This window comes from Coregonus lavaretus, assembly GCF_964263955.1.
Source record: "Coregonus lavaretus genome assembly, chromosome: 4".
Classification (NCBI taxonomy): domain Eukaryota; kingdom Metazoa; phylum Chordata; class Actinopteri; order Salmoniformes; family Salmonidae; genus Coregonus; species Coregonus lavaretus.
Genome location: NC_139991.1, coordinates 9,189,473 through 9,214,117, shown reverse-complemented (window position 1 = coordinate 9,214,117; position 24,645 = coordinate 9,189,473). Strand labels below are relative to the sequence as shown.

The 24,645-nt window shown below is 43.9% G+C and overlaps 2 protein-coding genes across 2 annotated transcripts in view; both read right to left on the bottom strand.

The window, feature by feature from the left end:
- tcf25 (TCF25 ribosome quality control complex subunit) overlaps nt 1-19,996 on the bottom strand; it is a 29,934-nt gene extending 9,938 nt beyond the window's left edge. The window contains exons 1-14 of the mRNA XM_084160800.1: nt 19,649-19,996; nt 19,080-19,229; nt 18,842-18,916; nt 18,521-18,642; nt 18,313-18,378; nt 18,145-18,227; nt 10,995-11,125; nt 10,408-10,507; nt 8,712-8,805; nt 8,474-8,566; nt 4,198-4,303; nt 3,911-4,070; nt 3,663-3,750; nt 3,299-3,457 (exon numbers count right to left, since the gene is read on the bottom strand). Of these exons, the coding sequence (XP_084016926.1) occupies nt 3,299-3,457; nt 3,663-3,750; nt 3,911-4,070; nt 4,198-4,303; nt 8,474-8,566; nt 8,712-8,805; nt 10,408-10,507; nt 10,995-11,125; nt 18,145-18,227; nt 18,313-18,378; nt 18,521-18,642; nt 18,842-18,916; nt 19,080-19,229; nt 19,649-19,870 (1,649 nt within the window). The 5' untranslated portion in view covers nt 19,871-19,996. The remainder of the gene's footprint in view (nt 1-3,298; nt 3,458-3,662; nt 3,751-3,910; nt 4,071-4,197; nt 4,304-8,473; nt 8,567-8,711; nt 8,806-10,407; nt 10,508-10,994; nt 11,126-18,144; nt 18,228-18,312; nt 18,379-18,520; nt 18,643-18,841; nt 18,917-19,079; nt 19,230-19,648) is intronic.
- A 918-nt stretch (nt 19,997-20,914) lies between these two features.
- LOC311128627 (cytochrome b-245 light chain-like) lies at nt 20,915-24,287 on the bottom strand. Its single transcript, XM_084160813.1, has 6 exons — nt 24,026-24,287; nt 23,522-23,591; nt 23,193-23,267; nt 22,943-23,026; nt 22,646-22,727; nt 20,915-21,893 (listed from the first exon to the last, which is right to left on the bottom strand). Exons 1-6 carry the CDS (start codon nt 24,081-24,083, stop codon nt 21,696-21,698), a joined length of 567 nt encoding a protein of 188 aa, XP_084016939.1. The 5' UTR covers nt 24,084-24,287; the 3' UTR covers nt 20,915-21,695.
- Nucleotides 24,288-24,645: the final 358 nt, after the last annotated feature.

Sequence of the window (24,645 nt, the reverse complement as noted above, 5' to 3'; positions counted from 1 at the left end):
TAAGCAGGGATGAGAGAGGGGAAAGGAGAGACGACGTGGGAGAGGGTTAAGCAGGGATGAGAGAGGGGAAAGGAGAGACGACGTGGGAGAGGGTTAAGCAGGGATGAGAGAGGGGAAAGGAGAGACGACGTGGGAGAGGGTTAAGCAGGGATGAGAGAGGGGAAAGGAGAGACGACGTGGGAGAGGGTTAAGCAGGGATGAGAGAGGGGAAAGGAGAGACGACGTGGGAGAGGGTTAAGCAGGGATGAGAGAGGGGAAAGGAGAGACGACGTGGGAGAGGGTTAAGCAGGGATGAGAGAGGGGAAAGGAGAGACGACGTGGGAGAGGGTTAAGCAGGGATGAGAGAGGGGAAAGGAGAGACGACGTGGGAGAGGGTTAAGCAGGGATGAGAGAGGGGAAAGGAGAGACGACGTGGGAGAGGGTTAAGCAGGGATGAGAGAGGGGAAAGGAGAGACGACGTGGGAGAGGGTTAAGCAGGCTGCGCATATTATGTGAAGAAATAGCCTAATAGTTTATCAACATTTTAAGCTAAACGTTCTGATCTGTTGCGTCAGCCTCATTGCGTAAAAACATATTTTTTTTTATGCTAGTGGTTGTGCTAATTTGAGATCTATCGCATCACACAACTGTCCAAGACTATGTTTGGAATATGTATTTCTCGCACAGAATAGGTCAACTTTTGTACTATGGGGATAGTAGATTGACATAGGCTAGTGGTTTTGCTGTTCGTTAGGCCTACTCATCTTGTTGGCTGACGAAAAGTACATGTGGACAGTTGTTCCAATATCTTCAATATGCACCTTGGAATTGGATAAGGACGCGCACAGTTGCCCCGATATGTCTGTCTTCACTTGTAGCCTGTGAGAAAGACCCGATCACGTGGATCACGTGATGGAGAGCTGTGTGAGTGAGATGAGAGCTGCTTCGGAGCGGGCAGCATTTAGGGAGAAGGGCTGTAAAAGGCATGGATTTCTTTAGGGTGTATTATGGCCACACAAAGGGGATGCCGCCGAGAAATTTGAGACATGTTTCTTTGTTAAACGCTCAACACAGAATAGCCGCATGTGCGCACTCCCTCAAATCGTTTGGAGAAAATATCCTTTCTATTTTATTCAGCTTTGTTCAATTGTATTCTTCATACTATTAAATAATATTAAATAATGCCACAGAAGTCTAAGCAAATATTGTCTGCTAAATGAACTAGTGTAGCCCACAACCATATGGCATAGCCAGATCAGGACCTAACATAAGGACAACTCAGAGTATGCTATTCTGTTCTTCTGAAATAGACTACATTTTCTTCATATAATGTTTCTTTAGACCCGTCTAAAATAAATACTGGATTTATTGTGAAGGTATAGCCTATATTACATGGATTTATTTTGTATTTCAGCAGGACAATCACACAAATCGTAATGCCAAAGACACACCAGAATGGCTTTCCAAGAGGTGTTGAGTGTTCCTGAATGGTCCAGTCTAATAGACTTTTTTAAATGTAGATGTTCCAAAGTGGCTTGTAGGCTATGTGTGGAAGCCAGGAGATGCTAAATGTGTTTTATTAACGGTCAATTACCGTGAGACCGACTGTTATTTGCTTGACAATCACCGGCTGATTACATTTTGTGAGCGCCACAGCCCTACCCTGGGATAGAGTTTTATATTTCAGCAGGACAATCACACAAATTGTAATGCCAAAGACACACCAGAATGGCTTTCCAAGAGGTGTTGCGTGTTCCTTAAATGGTCCAGTCTCAGTCTTAATTTTAATCTGCTTGAAAATCAGAGACAAGGTTTGAATATTCCTGTCCATCAATGCCTTCCAACCAAATGTACTGAGCTAGAGCAAATTTGACAAAAACAATATGTTGCCCTAAGATTTGTGCAAAGTTGGTAGATTCTTATTCCAAGAGTTTTACAGCTGTAATGGCTGCCAAATGTGCTTCCACCAAGTATTAACTCTGGGGTGTAAAGACATACGCAATCCAATGTTCTATAATTTTTCTTTCACATTGGAAATGTGGAGTAGGTTGTGTACAATGGTAGAAAAAACATCTAATGTAATCAATTGTTTTATTTAATTTTAAGGCAGCAAAATGTGTAAACTGTGCAAGGGGTAGGTAGACTGTTACTAGGCATCTCCAATCCAAAGTTAAATCTAGAATCGGCTTCCTGTTTCGCAACAAAGCCTCCTTCACTCATGCTGCTAAACATGCCCTCATAAAACTGACTATCCTACCGATCCTTGACTTCGGCGATGTCATTTACAAAATAGCTCCAACACTCAACTCAGCAAATTGGATGTAGTCTATCACAGTGCCATCTGTTTTGTCACCAAAGCCCCATATACTACCCACCATTGTGACCTGTACGCTCTCGTTGGCTGGCCCTCACTACATATTCGTCGCCAAACCCACTGGCCCCAGGTCATCTATAAATCACTTCTAGGCAAATCCCCGCCTTATCTTAGCTCATCGGTCACCATAGCAACACCCTTCCGTAGTATGCGCTCCAGCAGGTATATCTCACTGGTCATCCCCAAAGCCAACACCTCCTTGGCCGCCATTCCTTCCAGTTCTCTGCTGCAAATGACTGGAACGAACTACAAAAATCTCTGAAGCTGGAGACACTTATCTCCCTCATTAACTTTAAGCATCAGTTGTCAGAGCAGCTTACCGATCACTGTACCTGTACACAGCCCATCTATCTGTAATTAGCCCAACCAACTACCTCATCCCCATATTGTTATTTACATTGTTATTTATTTTGCTCATTTGCACCCCAGTATCTCTATTTGCACATAATCTTCTGCACATCTATCATTCCAGTGTTAATACTAAATTGTAATTATTTTGCACTATGGCCTATTTATTGCCTTACCTCCATAACTTACTACATTTGCACACACTGTATATAGATTTTCTATTTTCTATTGTGTTATTGACTGTACGTTTTTGTTTATTCCATATGTAACACTGTGTTGTTGTTGTTGTTTTTACCGCACTGCTTTGCTTTATCTTGGCCAGGTCGCAGTTGTAAATGAGAACTTGTTCTCAACTGGCTTACCTGGTTAAATAAAGGTTAAATAAAATAAATACAAAATAAATAGGCACTGCATGTTGGAGGTGAACTAGCCTGGAATCCACACTGAACATTGCTCCCCTGAATCAATGAATATTACTTATTGAACAGAAATACTCAGTGTGAATTCCAGGCTAGAGGTGAATGGGGTAAGAGTTACAGTTTGGGGGGTTGGAAAGGTAATAATGCCAATAATGCCAGTGGTCCAAGGGGCTTTTACTTGTTTTGGCAGTCCTCCACCAGAGGGTCCTTAGTGTCGACTCGTCGTAACACTTCCCTCACACACTCCTCCAGCCACAGTAGGACACCTCCCTCCCTCCACAGGGTGTGAGTCCGCCCCACGTACAGAGACACCAGCTCAGCCAGGGCAGGAGACTGCCTAGAGAGAGGGAAAGAGATGGGAGGAAGGAACAATTCAATTTATGTAACTCTAATTCAATTTAAGCTCTCCGACAATAGATTACAATTTCATGCTAATAAATGATGATTCAATTCCATTAGGCTGACTGACACAGAAGAGGTGCATTTAGGAATGACATGACAGACAGGGAGACATGATGCCTCGGTTGAAGCAGATGTTTTACCCCAACTGGCTTCTGGGTCCAAAGAAGGCATGAGACGATACAGCAGCGTCAGGCTGCACTGTGCACAGGTCCAACAGAGGCATCAACACTGGGGAACACACAAACACACAGATATAAGGTATAGGTCTCTTTTGTGTATGTGTGTCTGCTCTATATAAGCATCCATGGTGGAACATATTCTGAAGGCTGTCCCTCTCAGGCCTGTGGTTGTGCTGTGCATGATTGATGCGTGTGTGTATGACTTTAACCTCCAGGGAACATGATGAGAGCGTTCTGCAGCAGCAGGTCAGCCTTGTGTTTGAGCCTCTCCCTCTCATCTGACTCAGTCTGATCCTCCTGACTCAGGTGGAAGTGGCTCAGAGCCACAGAAAAGGCAAAGTTTGGCAACTGGGACAGGTTCCTGTGCACCTGGGAAACACACACACACAGGAATCGGACAATACACACACACACATAGAAATCAGACACACTGGTATGAGGTCACACACACAGAAAATCTTGCACACACATGCACGCACACACACACTCGTCTCACCTCCCAATCCTGGTATAGCCGGAGGAGGAAGTTGTACTCTCGTGAGCGAAGGGATAGGAAGTCAATGAGCAGTAGCATACAGAGGGGATCATTGTCTGGGTCCAGACTTGGGAGAGAAAGGAAATGACGGAATAAAACACACAACAGCTCCTCTTCTTCAATGAATACTTCATTCAGTTTCACCTACATAACTAAGACCACATAACTACTATATAAATAAACATGACATAAATAAAATAAATAAATTGTTTCTTTATTAACAGTCGGACCCATGACAACCCGTGACCAGAATCTGTGACATTGCCGGAAAGACTCAATATATCCTGGGGATCTTAAATACAGGACACTATACATAACGGAAATGGAGGCAATGTGCTTTTACTGGTATTTCCAGCTTTATCCACTACTGTTGCTGCAGGTAGAAAATCCTAGGAAATGTTATTTAATTGACACTGTCTCCAATCAATCATTGTCTGGTTGTGCATGTGTGTTTGGTGGGGGGATCGCCTGAGCCAGGGGAGACACAGCGCTGCGAATCACGCAAAACCTATTATTTGGCATGGAATACCATTTGTAGATCAGTGATTCTACACCTTATTTTGCTCAAGCTGATCCTCTCCAACAGACTTAGAAGTTGTAGCTAAAAAAATTGTAAATTGGGGGCAGTTAAAAGGGGAGAGTCAATGAAACCAACCATGGAAGTACATTGTATGGAATTCGGAGGGTAGCCCCAACAGACTCAAACCCGGATCCAGCGACTATAAAGTCAACACCTTAACCGTTACTCCAAGCGGAACCTCTTGTGTAACGGTTAAGGTGTTGGCTTCACAGTCACTGGATCCGGGTTTGTGGATCCACGTTTGAGTCCCGGTCGGGGCTACCCTCCAAATTCGCTACATTGGTGTCAGAAGTGGGATGGTGCCCATGTGGCGTGTACACGTGTGGACTTGGTATAGCTTGGGGACACGCTCTCCCGAAGGAAGGGGGTAAGTGAAGCGACCTTAACCCAACACCTAGCGAGCTCGTCAAGAGGTTCGGACCTCTTGGAGTAACGGTTAAGGTTAAGGGGTTGGCTTGGCAGTCGCTGGACCCGGGTTCGAGTCCCGGTCAGATATTGATTGGAGACAGCTTGTGTCAATTAAATAAAATTTCCTAGGATTTTCAACCTCCATCAACACTAGTGGATAATACTGGAAATACTGGTAAAAGCACAGTGCCTCCATTTCCGCAACAGAAAGCATGGCCCTATATGTGGTATATGACAGAGCTGCTGCGGGCGGCAGGGCTGGTCATCTGGTATTCCTATCAGTCATCTACTGAAGCAGAGATAAGGTCCTCCTGATCATAACACAGTAGGCCTGAGAGGGACAGCCGTCACAATGTGTTCCACCATGGATGCTTATATAGAGCAGACACACAGCACCATGAGGGGAGGAAGCCAGTGTTTGACGGAAATCATAGATATACACTGAGTGTACAAAAGATTAGGAACATCTTCCTAATGTTGAGTTGCACCCCCTTTTGCCCTCAGAACCGCCTCAATTCGTCTGGGTGGGGTCTCTACAAGGTGTCGAAAGCGTTCCACAGGGATGTTGGCCCATGTTGACTCCAAAGCTTCCCACAGTTGTGTCAAGTCAGCTGGATGCCCTTTGGGTGGTGGACCATTCTTGATAAACACAGGAAACTTTTGAGCGTGAAAAACCCAACAGCGTTGCAGTTCTTGACACAAACCGGTGCGCCTGGCACCTACTACCATACCCACTTAAAAGGCACTTAAATCTTTTGTCTTGCCCATTCACCCTCTGAATGGCACACATACACAAATCAAATCAAATTTTATTGGACACATGCGCCGAATACAACAGGTGCAGACATTACAGTGAAATGCTTACTTACAGCCCTTAACCAACAGTGCATTTATTTTTAATAAAAAAGTAGAATAAAACAAAAGTGTTGAGAAAAAAAGAGCAGAAGTAAAATAAAATAACAGTAGGGAGGCTATATATACAGGGGGGTACCGGTGCAGAGTCAATGTGCGGGGGCACCGGCTAGTTGAGGTAGTTGAAGTAATATGTACATGTGGGTAGAGTTAAAGTGACTATGCATAAATAATTAACAGAGTAGCAGCAGCGTAAAAAGATGGGGTGGGGGGGGGGCAGTGCAAATAGTCCGGGTAGCCATGATTAGCTGTTCAGGAGTCTTATGGCTTGGGGGTAGAAGCTGTTGAGAAGTCTTTTGGACCTAGACTTGGCACTCCGGTACCGCTTGCCGTGCGGTAGCAGAGAGAACAGTCTATGACTAGGGTGGCTGGAGTCTTTGACAATTTTGAGGGCCTTCCTCTGACACCGCCTGGTATAGAGGTCCTGGATGGCAGGAAGCTTGGCCCCAGTGATATACTGGGCCGTACGCACTACCCTCTGTAGTGCCTTGCGGTCGGAGGCCAAGCAGTTGCCATACCAGGCGGTGATGCAACCAGTCAGGATGCTCTCGATGGTTCCATGACCACCACATCCTAGAGAAGATAAAGGCTATAGGCCTAAGACACAGGGCCGAGGTAGATGCATGTGTAATAACAGCCCTTCCATAGTGTGTGGAGTGTCCCATGGGTGTTGTTCTGTCATACCGCCTAGCCAGGTTTTATGACCAGTAATGAAATAGAGCCAGCCTGATCCATTTAGAGGAGTCATTCCTGGATAATATATGGACATCTGACTTGGGGTTTATGTTTGTTTAGTTGATATGAAGTGTTGTAAGACCTTTATTATTATTATATATGAGAAGGACTCTTTATAAGAGGAAATATTAGATAACAATTGGGATCGGGCGCAGATTAGCACAGCGCAGCCTTTGTGCCATTTAAGCAACTACAAATATCACATAGGTTTATTTAATTGATTGAACAATCTGTTTTTTATATACACTACATGACCAAAAGTATGTGGACACCTGCTCATCGAACATCTCATCATGGCATTAATATGGAGTTGGTCCACCCTTTGCTGCTATAACAGCATCCACTCTTCTGGGAAGACGTTCCACTAGATGTTGGAACATTGCTGCGGGGACTTGCTCCCATTTAGCCACAAGAGCATTAGTGAGATCGTGCACTGATGTTGGGCGATTAGGCCTGGCTCGCAGTCGCCGTTCCAATTCATCCCAAGGGTGTTCGATGGGGTTGAGGTCAGGGCTTTGTGCAGGCCAGTCAAGTTCTTCCACACCGATCTCGACAAACCATTTCTGTATGGACCTCGCTTTGTGCACAGGGGCATTATCATGCTGAAACAGGAAAGGGCCTTCCCCAAACTGTTGCCACAAAGTTGGAAGCACAGAATTGTCTAGAATGTCATTGTATGCTGTAGCGCTAAGATTTCCCTTCACTGGAGCCTAGCCCGAACCATGAAAAACAACCCCAGACCATTATTCCTCCTCCACCAAACTTTACAGTTGGCACTATGCATTGGGGCAGGTAGCATTCTCCTGGCATCCGCCAAATCCGTCTGACTGCCAGATGGGGAAGCATGATTCATCACTCCAGAGAACACGTTTCCACTGCTTCATAGTCCAATGGCGTGAGCTTTACTCAACTCCAGCCGACGCTTGGCATTGCGCATGGCTTGTGCGCAATGCCAGGCTTGTGTGCGGCTGCTCTGCCATGGAAACCCATTTCATGAAGCTCCCAACGAACAGTTATTGTGCTGACATTGCTTCCAGAGGCAGTTTGGAACTCGGTAGTGAGTGTTGCAACCGAGGAAATCCGATTTTTACGCACTACGTGGTTCAGCACTCGGCGGACCTGTTCTGTGAGCTTGTGTGGCCTACCACTTTGCGGCTGAGCCGTTGTTGCTCCTAGACGTTTCCACTTCACAATAACAGCAATTACAGTTGACCGGGGCAGCTCTAGCAGGGCAGAAATTTGACAAACTCAATTGTTGGAAAGGTGGCATCCTATGATGATGCCACGTTGAAAGTCACTGAGCTGTTCAGTAAGGCCATTCTACTGCCAATGTTTAGATTAGGGGGGGGGGGGGGGGGGTTCATGTAAGCCCTCTTAGGTTTCCAACCTCACCTGTACACCTTTTTTGTCTTGTCTTTATCTGCACTGTTTGTCTTTCAATTGTCTTTTTTGTGTGAATAAATAAAACACATAGTCTGTCGCTGTACTTCTTCCATTATGCGATTCTCACCTTCCCTCTACCCCTGACACCTGGGGTGCACACTACGCACACACACACACGCACGCACACACACACACACACACACACAGTCTTCCATGTACCTCAGGATGAGTCTGCAGTACTCCAGGGCTGTCCGGGGGCATCCCCTCCTCTCCAGGAACATCATGTGCTTATAAACAGCCAAGTAGAACGCCCTGCAGAGAGGATAAATGTACAGACTAAGGAGAGACTTATATTATAAACCTTTTACATTTCCATTGACTATATCATTTTATGAGAAAGGCCCTTGCATAACAGCGTTTGTGGATTGACCTGTGTAGCAGAGGTTTATTATCTAACCTGTTTTCTGGTCGCAGGTAGTCCAGTCTGCTGGTTCCTGACGTCAGGCTGCACACAGGGTGGAAGGCACACTCAAAGCTGTACAGGGCGCGCTCTGGAACACACACCACACAGTCTTTTACCAACGACAAGTGAAAACATGTAACTTTAGCCAGCACTACCTGGTTGCTAAACAGTCCCAGTGATTCTCAATTGGTAGATCACCATACCCTCCTCCAGGCTGTTTGTCTTTTGTAAAAACATAAATGTCTCCCTCTGCTAGAAGGCATGAAAACAGCTTTAAGTGAAACCACTCCCTTTCTCCCTTGCAAGTTCCGGTGTCAAGTGCCAACAACAACTACATCAACAAGACTAGCTACCTAGAGGTAGCAGCTTTTCTCATTGGTCAAGACACTGGTAGGATCCCAATGTACTAAGCCCTTTCAAACTCAGATTACACAACTGTATAAAATGTTTTCCAGTGCTGCTGTAATGAGTTGATTAGAGTAGGACCTCATTAGCATGATCAGGATCAGCTGACACAGGATGAGAGGGGCTACACCCACACATGAAGAATTTTGACATGCACTTTCAGTGACTATATCTGAACAATCAGTGGGTTGTTTGAATGTATTGTGTACAGTGTAAACATGTGGCTAGATAACCAATAAATATTTTAGCTGGGTTCAATTCAGTTACATGTGGTTGAAAATGTACTTTCACCTTGGTGGTCAGAGAGAAGTCACTTTAAATGGAAGCTGCTTTTGCTTGCCCTCTGTATTGATGTGATTTAGCCCTGACCAAAGCGTGCTCTGCTCAAACCTTAACTGTATTTATCAACTAATTTATAGATGATGTTAGTAGGCTCGAAGCGACAGGCTTGGAGTAACAGTACGGTAACATTTCCTGCCTAAATGCATTACCTGAGGAATCTGAAATATGCTACTTTGCATCCAATTTAGAGTCTTTCAGAGAATAAACATGCTGTAGATACAGCTGACTCAATTGAACTATTAAACCTTATCTAGATCAATTGCATAAGGCAGAGGTTCTTAAGCTTTTTCAGCTCGAGACCTAAATGAGAAATGTACTGTCCTCAAACCACCCAAATTAAGAATAGGCGGCGGCAGGTAGCTTAGTGGTTAAGAGCGTTGTGCCAGTAACCGAAAGGTCACTGGTTCTAATCCCCGAGTCGACTAGGTGAAAAATCCCTTGAGCAAGGCACTTAACCCTAATTGCTCCTGTAAGTCGCTCTGGATAAGAGCGTCTGCTAAATGACTAAAATGTAAATGTTAATAAATAGTGTGTGATTATAAATGTTTACTCATAACTCGAGACCCACCGCTCATATGCTTTCTTAACAATAGGTTAAGAAACCCTGGCATAAGGTAATATATGACATACTAGAGCAGTGTGTGGTATAGGTATTGTGTATAAAATAACCTATTATACAATGTACTGCCCAGAGGGCACCAATGTTTATCAAGAATAATGTTGCATAAACTTATTCCAACTATTTATCTGGGACCTAGATTAAATTGTATATGGGTCCAAGAAAACATACCAAAGGGGTCTCATGACACATTTACAAACCTTGAGCAAGAGGATACTGCAGAGAGGATCCCCAACTCACCAATCAGAGCTTTGGGTATGACCCTCCTTGCCAATCAGAGCAAAGACAGGAGTCCCACTCACCAATCAGGTCCCTGATACTCACCGATGAGGTCCCTGGCCATCTCCTGGTCCTCCTGTATGCGGCAGACATCAGAAAGCTGCAGCAGGGAGTCAATGTGGTAGGGGTTCATCTGGAGCAGGGCCTGGGGAGAGGGTAGGGTGGGGGGGCAGGAGGAGAGTGGGGTGGACAGGGGGAGAGTGGGGTGGACAGGGGGAGGGTGGGGGGGAGACAGGGGTAGGGTGGGGGACAGGGGGAGGGTAGGGGGGACAGGGGGAGAGTGGGGGGGGGGACAGGGGGAGAGTGGAGTGGACAGGGGGAGGGGATCACCGTTTGTCTAAACATTAGAAACCATATATGTCCTCAACCTTAAATTTCAACTGAATTCCCTCTCTGAATTCTCTAGTTTCTCATGCCGTGATGTAGAATTTTTGTTAAAATTGATCTAGAATCTAGAATCATGCATATCGGTTGTCCTAGATATTTGAGACATGCATCACGGCATTGCTAATCAATCTCCAGTTATATTTCTGAGTATCATGTCAATATGAAAGACTTTTATGAACTGCAGTCCCATTGATTAGCCTAGTTATGATGACCCTTGACCCCTGAGACCGTGGGTGAACCCTTACCACAATGTTGTTGGGATCCATGGACTCCACTGAGTCCAGGAACTTGAACTGGATCTGCTGGTAGTCCCGGCTGTGTTCGAAGGTGAAGTACTGTAGACCATCCCTGGACTCCAGTAGGGTCATTGAGATACCTGAGGGAGGAAATATTACAGACAGTATTATTCTATGTGAGTTACATGCAATGAAGTATATAAACACTATGTATTGCCCATTCAGAGGCTTTGAAGCCACCAGTCGGCCATATTGGCATTCCCTAGTAGGAGCAGTCCTCCACAGGAATGAATGATATTCTACAGTATTTCACTTAAATGTTTTAAGGACAAAATTACATGCATTTAAATATTGTTGTTGTTGTAGTGGGGACAGTAACATTAGTACCCTCTAAAAAAAATACTTTAAGGAAAATGTTTTTATATATTTTTTCATTTTATGTTTAGCTCACATAATATAATTGAAAAGTATGCATTAAAGTGTCTGTATTAGAATAAAAGTGTCAAAAACGAATGTAGACATTTATAAATGCATTTCTATAGCTTCCAAAATCTTTTTTACAATTGAGGAGGAGTATCAATACAGTGCCCCATAAGTCATCCAGGATTTATACACATTACTGGTTACATGTGTACAGTTGCAGTATGTTGAAATTGCATCAATTTCATATAGATATGTATGTGGAATAAAGATAATGATCTGACAATTCGATATAGATATACAGTGCATTCGGAAAGTATTCAGACCCCTTGACTTTTTCCACATTTTGTTACATTACAGCCTTATTCTAAAATTGATTAAATCGTTTTTTCCCTCATCAATCTACACACAATACCCCATAATGACAACAAGCGAAAACAGATTTTTAGAAATGTATTCCACATTTTAAAAAAGAAATAAACTCCTCTCACTGTCAACTGCGTTTATTTTAGACAAACTTAACGTGTAAATATTTGTATGTACATAACAAGATTCAACAACTGAGACATAAACTGAACAAGTTCCACAGACGTGACTAACAGAAATTGAATAATGTGTCCCTGAACAAAGGGTGGGTCAAAATCAAAAGTAACAGTCAGTATCTGTGCATCTCCTCCTCATGGACTGCACCAGATTTTCCAGTTCTTGCTGTGAGATGTTACCCCACTCTTCCACCAAGGCACTTGCAAGTTCCCTGACATTTCTGGGGGAAATGGCCCTAGCCCTCACCCTCCGATCCAACAGGTCCCAGCCGTGCACGGCTCTTCGCTGGCCATGGCAGAACACTGACATTCCTGTCTTGCAGGAAATCACGCACAGAACGAGCAGTATGGCTGGTGGCATTGTCATGCTGGAGGGTCATGTCAGGATGAGCCTGCAGGAAGGGTACCACATGAGGGAGGAGGATGTCTTCCCTGTAACGCACTGCGTTGAGATTGCCTGCAATGACAACAAGCTCAGTCCGATGATGCGGTGACACACCACCCCAGACCATGACGGTCCCTCCACCTCCAAATCGATCCCGCTCCAGAGTACAGGCCTCGGTGTAACGCTCATTCCTTTGACGATAAACGCGAATCCGACCATCACACCTGGTGAGACAAAACCGCGACTCGTCAGTGAAGAGCACTTTTTGCCAGTCCTGTCTGGTCCAGCGACGGTAGGTTTGTGCCCATAGGCGACGTTTTTGCCGGTGATATCTGGTGAGGACCTGCCTTACAACAGGCCTACAAGCCCTCAGTCCAGCCTCTCTCAGCCTATTGCGGACAGTCTGAGCACTGATGGAGGGATTGTGCGTTCCTGGTGTAACTCTGGAAGTTGTTGTTGCCATCCTGTACCTGTCCCGCAGGTGTGATGTTCGGATGTACCGATCCTGTGCAGGTGTTGTTACACGTGGTCTGCCACTGCGAGGACGATCAGCTGTCTATCCTGTCTCCCTGTAGCGCTGTCTTAGGCGTCTCACAGTACGGACATTGCAATTTATTGCCCTCATCTGCAGTCCTCATGCCTCCTTGCAGCATGCCTAAGGCACGTTCACGTAGATGAGCAGGGACCCTGGGCATCTTTCTTTTGGTGTTTTTCAGAGTCAGTAGAAAGGCCTCTTTAGTGTCCTAAGTTTTCATAACTGTGACCTTAATTGCCTACCGTCTGTAAGCTGTTAGTGTCTTAACGACCGTTCCACAGGTGCATGTTCATTAATTGTTTATGGTTCATTGAACAAGCATGGGAAGCAGTGTTTAAACCCTTTACAATGAAGATCTGTGAAGATATTTGGATTTTTACGAATTATCTTTCAAAGACAGGGTCCTGAAAAAGGGACGTTTCTTTTTTTGCTGAGTTTACCTTAATTACAAAAGTATTCAGCCCATTTGCTATGAGACTCGAAATGGAGCATCCTTGAGATGTTTCTACAACTTCATTGGGGTCCCCTGTAGCTCAGTTGGTAGAGCATGGCGCTTGCAACGCCGGGGTTGTGGGTTCATTTCCCACAGGGAGCCAGTATGAAAATGTATGCACTCACTAACTGTAAGTCGCTTTAGTCTAAATGACTAAAATGTAAATTGATTGGACATGATTTAGAAAGGCACACATCTGTCTACATAAGGTCCCACAGTTGACAGTGCATGTCAGAGCAAAAACCAAGCCATGAGGTTGAAGTAATTGTCCGCAGAGCTCCGAGACAGGATTGTGTTGAGGCATAGATCTGGGAAAGGGTGCCAAAACATTTCTGCAGCATTGAAGGTCCCCAAGAACACAGTGTCCTCCATCATTCTTAAATGGAAGAAATTTGGAACCGCCAAGACTCTTCCTAGAGCTGGCCGCCAGGCCAAACTGAGCAATCGGGGGAGAAGGGCCTTGGTCAGGGAGGTGACCAAGAACCCGATGGTCACTCTGACAGAGCTCCAGAGTTCCTCTGTGGAGATGGGAAAACCTTCCAGAAGGACAACCATCTCTGCAGCTCTCCGCCAAATCAGTACTTTATGGTAGAGTGGCCAGACTGAAGCCACGCCTCAGTAAAAGGCACATGACAGCCCGCTTGGAGTTTGCCAAAAGCCACCTAAAGACTCTCAGATCATGAGAAACAAGATTCTCTGGTCTGATGAAACCAAGATTGAACTCTTTGGCCTGAATGCCAAGTGTCACGTCTGGAGGAAACCTGGCACCATCCCTACGGTGAAGCATGGTGGTGGAAACATCATGCTGTGGGCATGTTTTCAGCAGCAGGGACTGGGAGATTAGTCAGGATCGAGGCAAAGATTAACAGAGCAAAGTACAGAGAGATCCTTGATGAAAACCTGCTCCAGACCGCTCAGACTGGGGCGAAGGTTCACCTTCCATCAGGACAATGACCCTGAGCACACAGCCAAGACAACGCAGGAGTGGCTTTCGGGACAAGTCTCTGAATGTCCTTGAGTGGCCCAGCCAGAGCAGGGACTTGATCTGATCGAACATCTCTGGAGAGACCTGAAAACAGCTGTGCAGCAACGCTCCCCATCCAACCTGACAGAGCTTGAGAGGGTCTGCAGAGAGGAATGGGAGAAACTCCCCAAATAGAGGTGTGCCAAGCTTGTAGCATTATACCCAAGAAGACTTGAGGCTGTAATCGCTGCCAAAGGTGTTTCAACAAAGTACTGAGTAAAGGGTCTGAATACTTATGTAAATTTATTATTTCAGTTGTTTTGTTTTTTATACATTTGTAAAAATGTCTAAAAACCTGTTTTTGATTTGTCATTATGGGGTATTATGTGTAGATTGATGAGAGAAAAAAAACAATTTAATCAATTTTAGAATAAGGCTGTAATGTAACAAAATGTGGAAAAAGTCAGGGAGTCTGAATAGTTTCCGAATGCACTGTACAAGCTAAGACATTGAGACTACTCAAAAAGTGAGAGGTAAAAGATAAAATCACCCATCTATATTTTGGGAGGGAAGTGATATTTCCCAGATCAAATCTCCAGTCAGGTGATTACATAAGCCTTGAGTTTGGGGGAGTTTTGACACCCTGAGGAGTAGCTAACACTGCCATAACAGAAACTCTGATTCTTCTCCAACCTCAGCTCTGGGTTAAACAACCCAGTATCCCACAACACCAGGGGCACTATGGACCCAAACATCAATGGAGTCTTTCCCAAACATCAAAAGAGTATTTGAGGCCAAGGGCTAGGCAGCATTTGATTAATGATACATGGTGATTTGACTTCATAGGGCAAAGTTCAAATCCACAGAACAAAGCCTTTGGTGTGATCCTACCCAGAAAAGCTCTCTGTCAACATGGCTTCAGGCTGCCCACTGCTGTTAACATGTAATTTTTTCTGCTGCTACTCTTGATTGGTTATAAGCTACCCAAACTGAACCAGGATTCTTAGAGTCCCGCTGATGAGAATTCCAAATTTGTGATAATGGAGAGACACTGTCGCCTTGTTGCTCAATACAGAGGTGCCAGCCTGAGGAGATGGGGATTAAATTTAGCATAATTGATTAAATCCTAATAAATAGAAACTGGCATATCAAAATGTATTTCAGAGAACTAGAGCTATAGCGTGGCTGGCCCTTAAATGTACACTACACAGAGGGCTAATAGTGGTCTAAGGCACTGCATCTCAGTGCTTGAGACGTCACTACAGACCCCCTGGTTCGATTCCAGGCTGTATCACAACCGGCCGTGATTGGGAGTCCCATAGGGCGGCGCACAATTGGCCCAGCGTCGTCCGGGTTTGGCCGGTGAAGGCCGTCATTGTAAATAAGAATTTGTTCTTAACTGACTTGCCTAGTTAAATAAAGGTAAAAAATAAAATAAAATAAAAACATGCCTGTCATTCTCTCCTGGCTCAAAGTAAGAGGTGCGATTGACTGCATCACTACTTGTCTTTGTGAGAGGTTTCGACGTGTTGAAAGCACTGATCTGTCTGTTCAAACAGCTAACACACAGCTCAGACACCCATTAATACCCTACAAGACATGCCACCAGGGGTCTCTTCACAGTCCCTAAAGCAGGGGTCTCCAACTCTGTTCATGGAGAGCTAACCTCCTGTAGGTTTTCAGTTAGTTCAACCTCAGTTGTAACTAAACTGGTTCAGCTTATCAACCAGCTAATTATTAGAATCAGGTGTGCTAGATTAGGGTTGGAGCGAAAACATTCAGGACAATAGCTCTCCAGGAACAGGGTTGTAGAGTCCTGCCTTAAGGCCAGAACAGAGGTTGGGAAACGCACAGTACTTCATAGAGCCAAGACAACATGGAACTCTCTTCCACATCAGGTAACCCAATCTAGCAGTAAAATCAGATTTTAAAAAACATAAAAACAACACCTCACGGCACAACGCAGACTGTGAAGAGACACACACACACACTGTAATATTGTATTGTTGTACATTTTAGATTGTACATCTGTTATGGTGGAGCAGTGTGAATTTGTATAGTACACAATATTTGTTGTGATGTATTGATTTATTTATGATGTAAACTATTGTTTTGATGTGTTTTTTTGTTTTGTAGGGTGGGGCGGTATCCAGATTTTCATACCGTCATACCATTTCTCTACCATATCGGGGTATTGATTATTTTTTTATTTACACACAAAACCATTTAGGCAAAAGGGATCTTGATCCAGGAGGGTATTGAATTTCTCTGCTGTAACCAAGAAGCTTGATTTTGACATCTAGCCACTTAGCTAGCATGTTAGCAAACCAAATGCATAGCTGGAGCCCTGAGCTGGATATAATTTATTTGACACATCTGAGATTTCTTATAGTTATATTTAAATTATAGTTATAAGCAGTGGAGTAGCACGCACTCTCGCAGCCCCCGCGAGGCGGGGGTGCCCCCAACCCAAAAAGTATAACTTTTTTGTGTGTTTTTAATTTCTGAACGGTATTGAAAATCATACCGTCGGTATTTTGAAATACCCTGATATACGGTATATCGCCCAAGCCTATTTTTCTGTTCCTGTTTGGACCATAGAAAGAGTAGTGGCTGCCTTCGCAGTAGCTAACGGGGACCCTGCTATACCTGTCTGAGTGGACTGATCCATTGTGGAGGCTGTGGGGATGGAACAGCCCATCAGTCTAAGACATGATACTGAAATTGTATATGGTTATATTATGTAAGAACAATGGTGCAACACAAATAAAAATATATTATTTTATAACAAATGCACTTTCTCCTGCGTTGGGACAATGGTTGCTGTTCTGAAACACATCAGTGCGCTGTTGAATTGGCGCCTTTTCCTAGACCATGTTGCTAATAGCAAAGTTAACCAGCATATTGGTGTTGAGAACAATGTGACAGATATTATTATTATGATCAATTATTCCATATATATATATACAGAAATAAGACAGATCCTGCTTCTGTTGCCTGTTTGAGTGTTTGTGTTACAGTGTTTGTCTTACTGTGTTCAGAGTTTGTTATAACCAATTTATTGATGTGATTATGATATGCTATAGGTCAGGCCCTATTGGTCACGTGCATGCGAAGCATACATGTTTTACATAGAGAGAGCAAGGGTTGAGGGAATGTTTTTCCTAAACAAATTAGGGATTTTGGTAACATAATGGCTTCAGCAACACGGATAGCGCTATACACACTGTTGATGTGTGGTGGTCGCTGCAGCAGGGAGGAGAGAGAGACACAGGGTGCTAGTCACACAGTCACTCGCTGTCTTTTTTTGTAACACAGCGCAGAAAGTCTGAGCCAGGTGGCACAATCCAATCAATTGTGGTCAGACTCCCTCTAGTCATTTCTGTGTCTTAATTATTTCATAAAACAGTTTGCTTAAAGCATCAGACAATCTCAGTGCATATAGTTGATTTGATTAAAACACATAGGATGTGCCTATATATGGAAAATAGCCTTGTGAATACATACTATTTATGCAACATTTCACAGAAATGTTTCTGTGGATGCAAATGTATTTAAGTATCTCCCATAACAAAGTCACAAAACAGAAGATAATGCCGAAAGAACAGATTACTCTTGGTCGACCAATAATTTTTTGGGTTGGGGACAGCCCTAGTATGAGGGCATTATCTTCCGTTTTGTGACTTTGTCATGGGAGATACTTCATTACATTTGCATCCACAAAAACATTTCTGTGAAATGTTGCATAAATAGTATGTATTCACAAGGCTTTCAGCGTTCTGAGCGATGCCGAGTGTGAGAGGTTGAGAGTAGGTCTGACCTGGGCGACTGAAGCGTGGCCAGGTGTCTTTAGGGATGGTCATCCAGGTGCTGCGATGGAACTGTCTCTGTCTCTGACGAGGTCTGAAGAAAGAATGAAGAGATGGGCTTATACTGTAACCTTTAATAGTATTAGTCCCACAGATAAGGAGTTCTGTGAATATCTTACCTTTGATCTCCAAGAACTGCTCGAGCTCCAAAGTATCTCTTCAACTCTGTCTCAGGATTCAGGTTCCTAACCAACAAAAGAGGGTAAGTTCAACTAAAATCTATCACTGATAAATGACTGCCATAAGTTCTGTGTATTCTGATTGGATGACATTACCCCACAGAGAGTCCTGATGTCTGATTGGATGCAGTGCTGTGGACCTACTCACCTGTGTTCCACGTAGAGTACAGGCCTGTTGTCTGAGCCTCCACAGCCCTCATTCTGCAGGGTCAGTCCATTAGACTGCTCTATGCTCTCCAGCAACGCATCAATGTCATCCCCAGCTACCTCCTGACAACCACACATAAGAGTCAAATATAAGACAGAGCAGCCTATGTGACTGAGTGAGACGGCATCAGGGCAGCACCCCCATAGCCTCAACATACAATGAAATGCTGCTAAAGCAAGTGGCAAATATGGCAATGTGCACAACAGTGCCCTCACATTGGGGGACATATGTGTAAGTGATTTGTCAAGATGGACTGTATACCAGTTTATCTCCTGTAGTGTTCTTCTTCTTCTTCTTCTTCTTCTTTTTCTTGCTCGCTTTATCTCCGGACTCAGGCTGACATCATAAGAAAATAAAAACTGTTAGACAGCTCTTCAAAACATTCCGACTAGAGCAATCATGCATAATAACAACAAGACTGAAGAGGAAAGGGCTCTCAATACCCCATAATACTGTGGAGGCTACAGTGTATCAAGGGTGTCCGTTTCCCTCTCCTCACCTTCGCAGCACCTGTCTCAGGCTGTGCATCTCTCTTCTCTGTTTCCCCACTGTTGCTCTTCTCCTTGCCTTCATCACCATTCTGTTCTTCTGGCTTCACTGTGTCTTCATCAGTCGTAGCTTTCTCTGCTTCATTCTCTGCGTCACATATCTGCAGAGATGTGGTTCCAGCAAAGGAGAGAAAGGCTCAGGTTAAGGTTGTATATCAGAGACTAAATCTCTACATTGCACATAGTTTTAATTAATCTTTGGTCAGTCTCTGCCTTGATTTCTTGTGGGAGCCATTGGAATTCCAACCCATCCTAGTGACATTCATATGGTCAAGGCAAGGGGGTGTACTGTATGAGTCCTGTCTGGCCAGGCAAAAGCAGTTAGTCAGTATAATTCTTGTTTGATTTGTTGACACTGTCTGTATATGTCGATGTGTCCAGCTGCTTATTTCATTGACTAGCTTAACAAGCTAGCTAGCTTTGTCACAAAGTTACGTAGCCTAGGGGTGGAGCTACGTGGCAGTTAGCAAGAACTTTCTTTAAAATGTTGCAATGTGTCTTAGAAAAAGAGAAACACTACCAGTTCGTAAATGTTGCTCAAGTTGTTCTTATTCTTCTTTGTTTTTCTGCTGCTGCTCTTAGCAGGCTGGAGAATAGCTTCATCCAGTTCCTCTTCTTCCTCCTCAACATCCGCAGCCTTCTCCTCTGGCTCTGGCCCTTCACCTGGGACTAGCTCTCCGAGGTCCAGGGCCTCCTGCCCCCGCTTTTTCCCCTTCAACCTCCTCAGAGCACGGCTCGACATCTTCCCGGGACAGAGTTGTCACGAAGATGAGTTATGGTTTAGCTGGGATTTGACCCAGCTCCAGCCATACACAACATGAGAGCGAAATCCGCATGCCAAAGAGCTTATTCTACGGGTGCGCTATGTAGACAATCTTAGTGCAGGCCAACTATTTTCGTTTTGATAATCACAGTTTGCTGCCGTTTACCTTTGTACCACTAGGAGGCAGTAGTGCGTTAGGACAAAGGCTCTGAAAATGCCTGAATTAGTTCACACAAAAGGGAACTAACGACTTTCAACATTTCAACTATTATTTGCATGCAGGGGGAGCGGCAACCACTACCAAGGCTGTTGCTGTAAAGTCAGTTAATGGTTTCAAAGCCTATGACCAATGCATATTTTTGTTGTAACAAGGGTTGCCCTGCATCTATCAATACCTTTTATGTGTTATGGTATCAAGAAATGCCCATTATAACTAATAAATTAGACTGAGTATAACACAGATAAACCAACAAGGAAGTTGCACATGTTCCTGCTGCTGTTATGATGTAATGGTTGCCAAACCCAAGCACTCAAGAAAACACACATTGCATTCCTCATTCTTGAGGTAAAGGTCAACTGTGACCATAGGAATGAGGAAGGTGCTTCATATGGAGGAAAGAAATGTACATGTATGTCACAAACTCTGGAAATGTCATTAGGGTATATAAACAGACAGTGGGCACCTCTAAATGTTCATCTGTTATAACTACTTCATGACATCTCTGTGGCTGTGTATGATCTAAATAGTGCAGGAATTTCCTATGTGTCGTAATAAAGTGTGTGAGCCTCTTTGTGTGTTGCGCTGTGAGAAGGAACGGTGAAATACATACGGTTCAAAGGAACTATTAGAAAATAGGAAATGTAAAACTTGAGACATGACACGTAAATGTAATTCCAAACCCACAGATCATCAATGATGAAACAGACACAAACTAATTGTGGTTATATGGTAAACGTGCAAATTTGAAATAACTAGAATAACTATGTTTGTTTTCAGATTGTATCAAAAGCATAACAAGCATAAAACATAGACATACTTTATTTTGTAGAGTGGTGAACACATAACTTTCCAACATACAGCTAGTTGGCCACTGACATAGTAAACTGGCCAAAAAGAGAAAGAGATAATGCAAAACAGTGCTTGCTTATAAACAGTTAACATTCCAGTGTAAAAGAACACAGTATATTCTGAGGATACAAAATGTATAAATAGCTCTTCATTCTCTTTTAAAATAATTTCATTAGGTCTGTGCCAGTAAATGTGGTTGATTCTCATTCACATCTATTCATCCAATTACTCACAAAATAACTTACTGTCACAACAAGAATACAAACTTTGCCATTTACATTCCAAAGCCTTTTTAGGGGATCAAAATGATTGTAACTGAAAGAGTTGTGGCAGGCGGTGCAGAGACATAGGACACAAACCTTTTGTAAAAGCAGTAACTAAAGATCCACAAGGCACAGCAACATCTCACTTCAATACAATCCCTTATACATCATCAAACATCAGCAGCAGTGTGTCCTCTCCACATCCCTCTACTCTCCGAGGCCTGATTCCTAACTTGATACCTGTCCATAAAAAATCCCCATTGATGCCAATGCCCAATTTACACAAAAGTCTAAGTTATGCAAACATATCTATCTCAATTTAGGATTCGGCCCTCAGCCAATGGCAGTCAGGAGTGAGCATGGCCTGGGTGGGGCCCCACTGTATATCTGTTTTGGTTGGGGCTCAGTGGAACTATAAGCTAACCTGAGTGAGCTTAGCCCAGCAGGCCTGAGGGAAGGACAGTAAAGGGATCTAGTCATCGTTGGCAGTGACAGCGATGGGGTTGACATAGGCAGCCGCCTCCAGGTCCTCTGCCCGTTTCCTGCGCATCTCAGCGGGTGGGCGTGGTGGAGGGTTCTGGGGAGGGAGCTTGATGCTCTCTGCCACCGGCTTACGGGCACTCTCCATCCTGGGCATGATGGGCTCCCACTGCTCCCCTCGGATGGCCGCCTGGAAGACATACAGACACAATAGACAAAAGATCATTCAGGCTCCCTCAATTAACATAGATAAATGGGTTGCTCTGGTGCTGCTCTCTAGAAACATGCATGCAGTGAATTCCCAACAACAGGTGATAACAGCCAAGTCACTCCCCTAACAGCCTGGGTTTCTTAACTAGCTAATAATGTCTCAATAAAAATACCAGAGGGCAAACAAACGCTTCCTTGTAAATCAAGCGCAGTAGGTTCATACAGGAAACGTGAGTGTTGCATCAACTGATAGCATCAGCTGATATTGCACCAATTAGATTTATCACACTACCTTAATTTGGCGGTCTATTTAGTCGGCCAGGTTTGCACACACATTCTCTGATGGCTGCCGTGGGTAAGCTATGCGCTGGTGTTCTTGGTGACATGCTAATGCTGTAACATGCATTACTCGCCATGCATGTCTGTTTTCTGCTTTCCCACCACCCACCCCAGCCTCCACCTGTTTGGACTCTGCTTTTGTTTCGGTCAGGGGGATTGGTATAGCATACCTTGTTCATTGCCTGTTATTATTATATCTTATTTGATCTATGCTCTGGCAGTGAGCTACCCCGAAGGAGCGGAGCCTAACACCAAGACTAATGTACTGCATGTATTGTAATCTTCTAATAAATGGTTAAACTAATACGTGGCGTTTCCTGTCTGAACCATTTCCTTGTTGTTGTCTGACCACTTAACTTGGGTCAAATATTTTCAAATACTTGAAATACTAACCGCAAGGTAGATGAGGCTAGCTATGCCGAGGCAGACACAGCCAAGGACAGTTGCAAGGATGAAACCACCAGGAACGCAGATCCTATAAACACACACAAACACACACACAGAAAAAGAGTGTTACAAAGGCAACGCACTGATAACATGCAATGTGACATTTAAACTATGAAGGTGGTGTCGGGAATGACTGTGCACAATGACACAACCTGTCTCTGCTATAGCTGGAAGTAGACAGTGAAGGGAAAGAATGTAGTCTCAGCCCAGAGATCTGATTAGACTGACACACTGTGTACTCACGCTGCATGTAGAAACGCTCTGACATAGTAGTTCCTGGTCAGTGGGCCGAATGACTTCACACAGACAGTGAAGCAGTACTGACCCCTGGAAGAATCACAATATTAAAAGTTATTTATAGTGAACTTACAAACTTTCAGTGATGACGACTTGCTTATGACTTGCTTTCAACTGGTGGAAACATGTCTGTTTCATCACTGTTAGAGTGACTTTACAGAAACGTTAGCTTGGTATGGTGTATGTGGGTACTCACGTCCTTTCTACGCTGGTGCCCTTGTTCCTCTTGCCCCTTGGGTACTCTAGTAGACAGACAAAGACCCCTGCAGCTCTGGGCACACCAGTCAAGGTTACTCAACAACAACAGGTACACCTGGACCTCACTATACAATGCAAATATAAACGTGGCTCATCTGGACATAAATGCACAAATAAGATACATTATGGTGTAGATTTCTATAATGCATCTACAAACATTTCCTTGTGACATGTCAATGGTAAATCAGCATTTAATCACGACAATAGATACCATTTTGTGCATGGAATTATACTGTAAGAGACAGCTCTGCCCCAGTGAAAGGATACATAGCATAAGCAGCAAACTCCCAGTCCCTGAACTGGCCGGCCACCCCCACTATGCCACCAGTAAGAAGAACTGAAATAAGGAAGTAGGAAGAAGAAAATGTTTCGTTTATCATAACAGTTCCTGCAAGTCACAGATTAAGACACTTTTTTTTTTATATACTGTAACTTTCAAATCGAAATGTGCCAAGAACCAAATCATTTGCACATTTTTTTTCCAAGTTGATTTGATTTAGTATTTTATACAGACACGTTTTCTTTTGACAAATATTTTCACTACCAATATAATGTCATGACTGATAATATTTTTGTCTGGAAAATGTTATTCATTTTGTTTTTGATAGGTTTTAATTACCAATGTTAGTTAGGCGTAACCTACTGGAAAAACATCTATTCGTATACAGTAATAACTCACAACTAATGGGATTACGCATTCCTCTAACAGTTGAAACCATAATTCAAATACCAAACTCAGACGTCTAAACTTGACAAAAGTTCTCTACTCACTGAGACCCGCCGCCAGAGCCTGTTCATTGGCCCACATAGCCCATTCTATTTTCCCCATGCTGTCTCTGTTCGGACCAACAGAACCCCTCTTTATGCTCGGCAGTTATCCAACTGATCGCGGTTGTCACGTTCGATTATTATGGAAAGTCAAAATGTATTATTTTTGGAGGAACAAAGGTGGGTGGTAGCCGCCGACTGGTCCGACCCGTAACTTCCGAGCAGGCGATAGGCAAAAGGGTTGGGGATGTGACCTGGGAGGAGTAACCCTTAACCAGAGAGGAAGAGGCGAAGCGAGAGGCCCAACTCGGCCAAAAATCTGTCTTCTACAAGCAGGTGACGTTGTTTCGTTTCTTTCGCTCACCAAGCAAGGAGTTTTTGTATGGAGGTCAATAAGTGTCGAATTTGGTCAACAAAAAATGTAATGGCTTATTTGCTACGTGAGGTTTATTTGATCGAATAGAAGTTTCGTAATGCTTAAATTGTTACGAGTGTACTGATATAAGTAGGACACGTGACATCCCGGCAACTTTGAAAAAAAAAAAACGTTATATCAAGAGTTGTCTCAAGATGGCTATGCATAATGAGGCTAGTAGCATCTCTCCATTGAATAAAGGCGGTTG

What these genes read in the sequence shown, in the direction of transcription:
- LOC311128627 (XM_084160813.1), bottom strand. Translation starts at nt 24,083, where the DNA reads ATGGGGAAAATAGAATGGGCTATGTGGGCCAATGAACAGGCTCTGGCG. An exon ending in GGCACCAGCGTAGAAAGGAC is followed by an intron (nt 23,027 to 23,192) that starts GTGAGTACCCAC and finishes TGATTCTTCCAG; the next exon opens with GGGTCAGTACTGCTTCACTG. An exon ending in AGAGCGTTTCTACATGCAGC is followed by an intron (nt 22,728 to 22,942) that starts GTGAGTACACAG and finishes GTGTGTTTATAG; the next exon opens with GATCTGCGTTCCTGGTGGTT.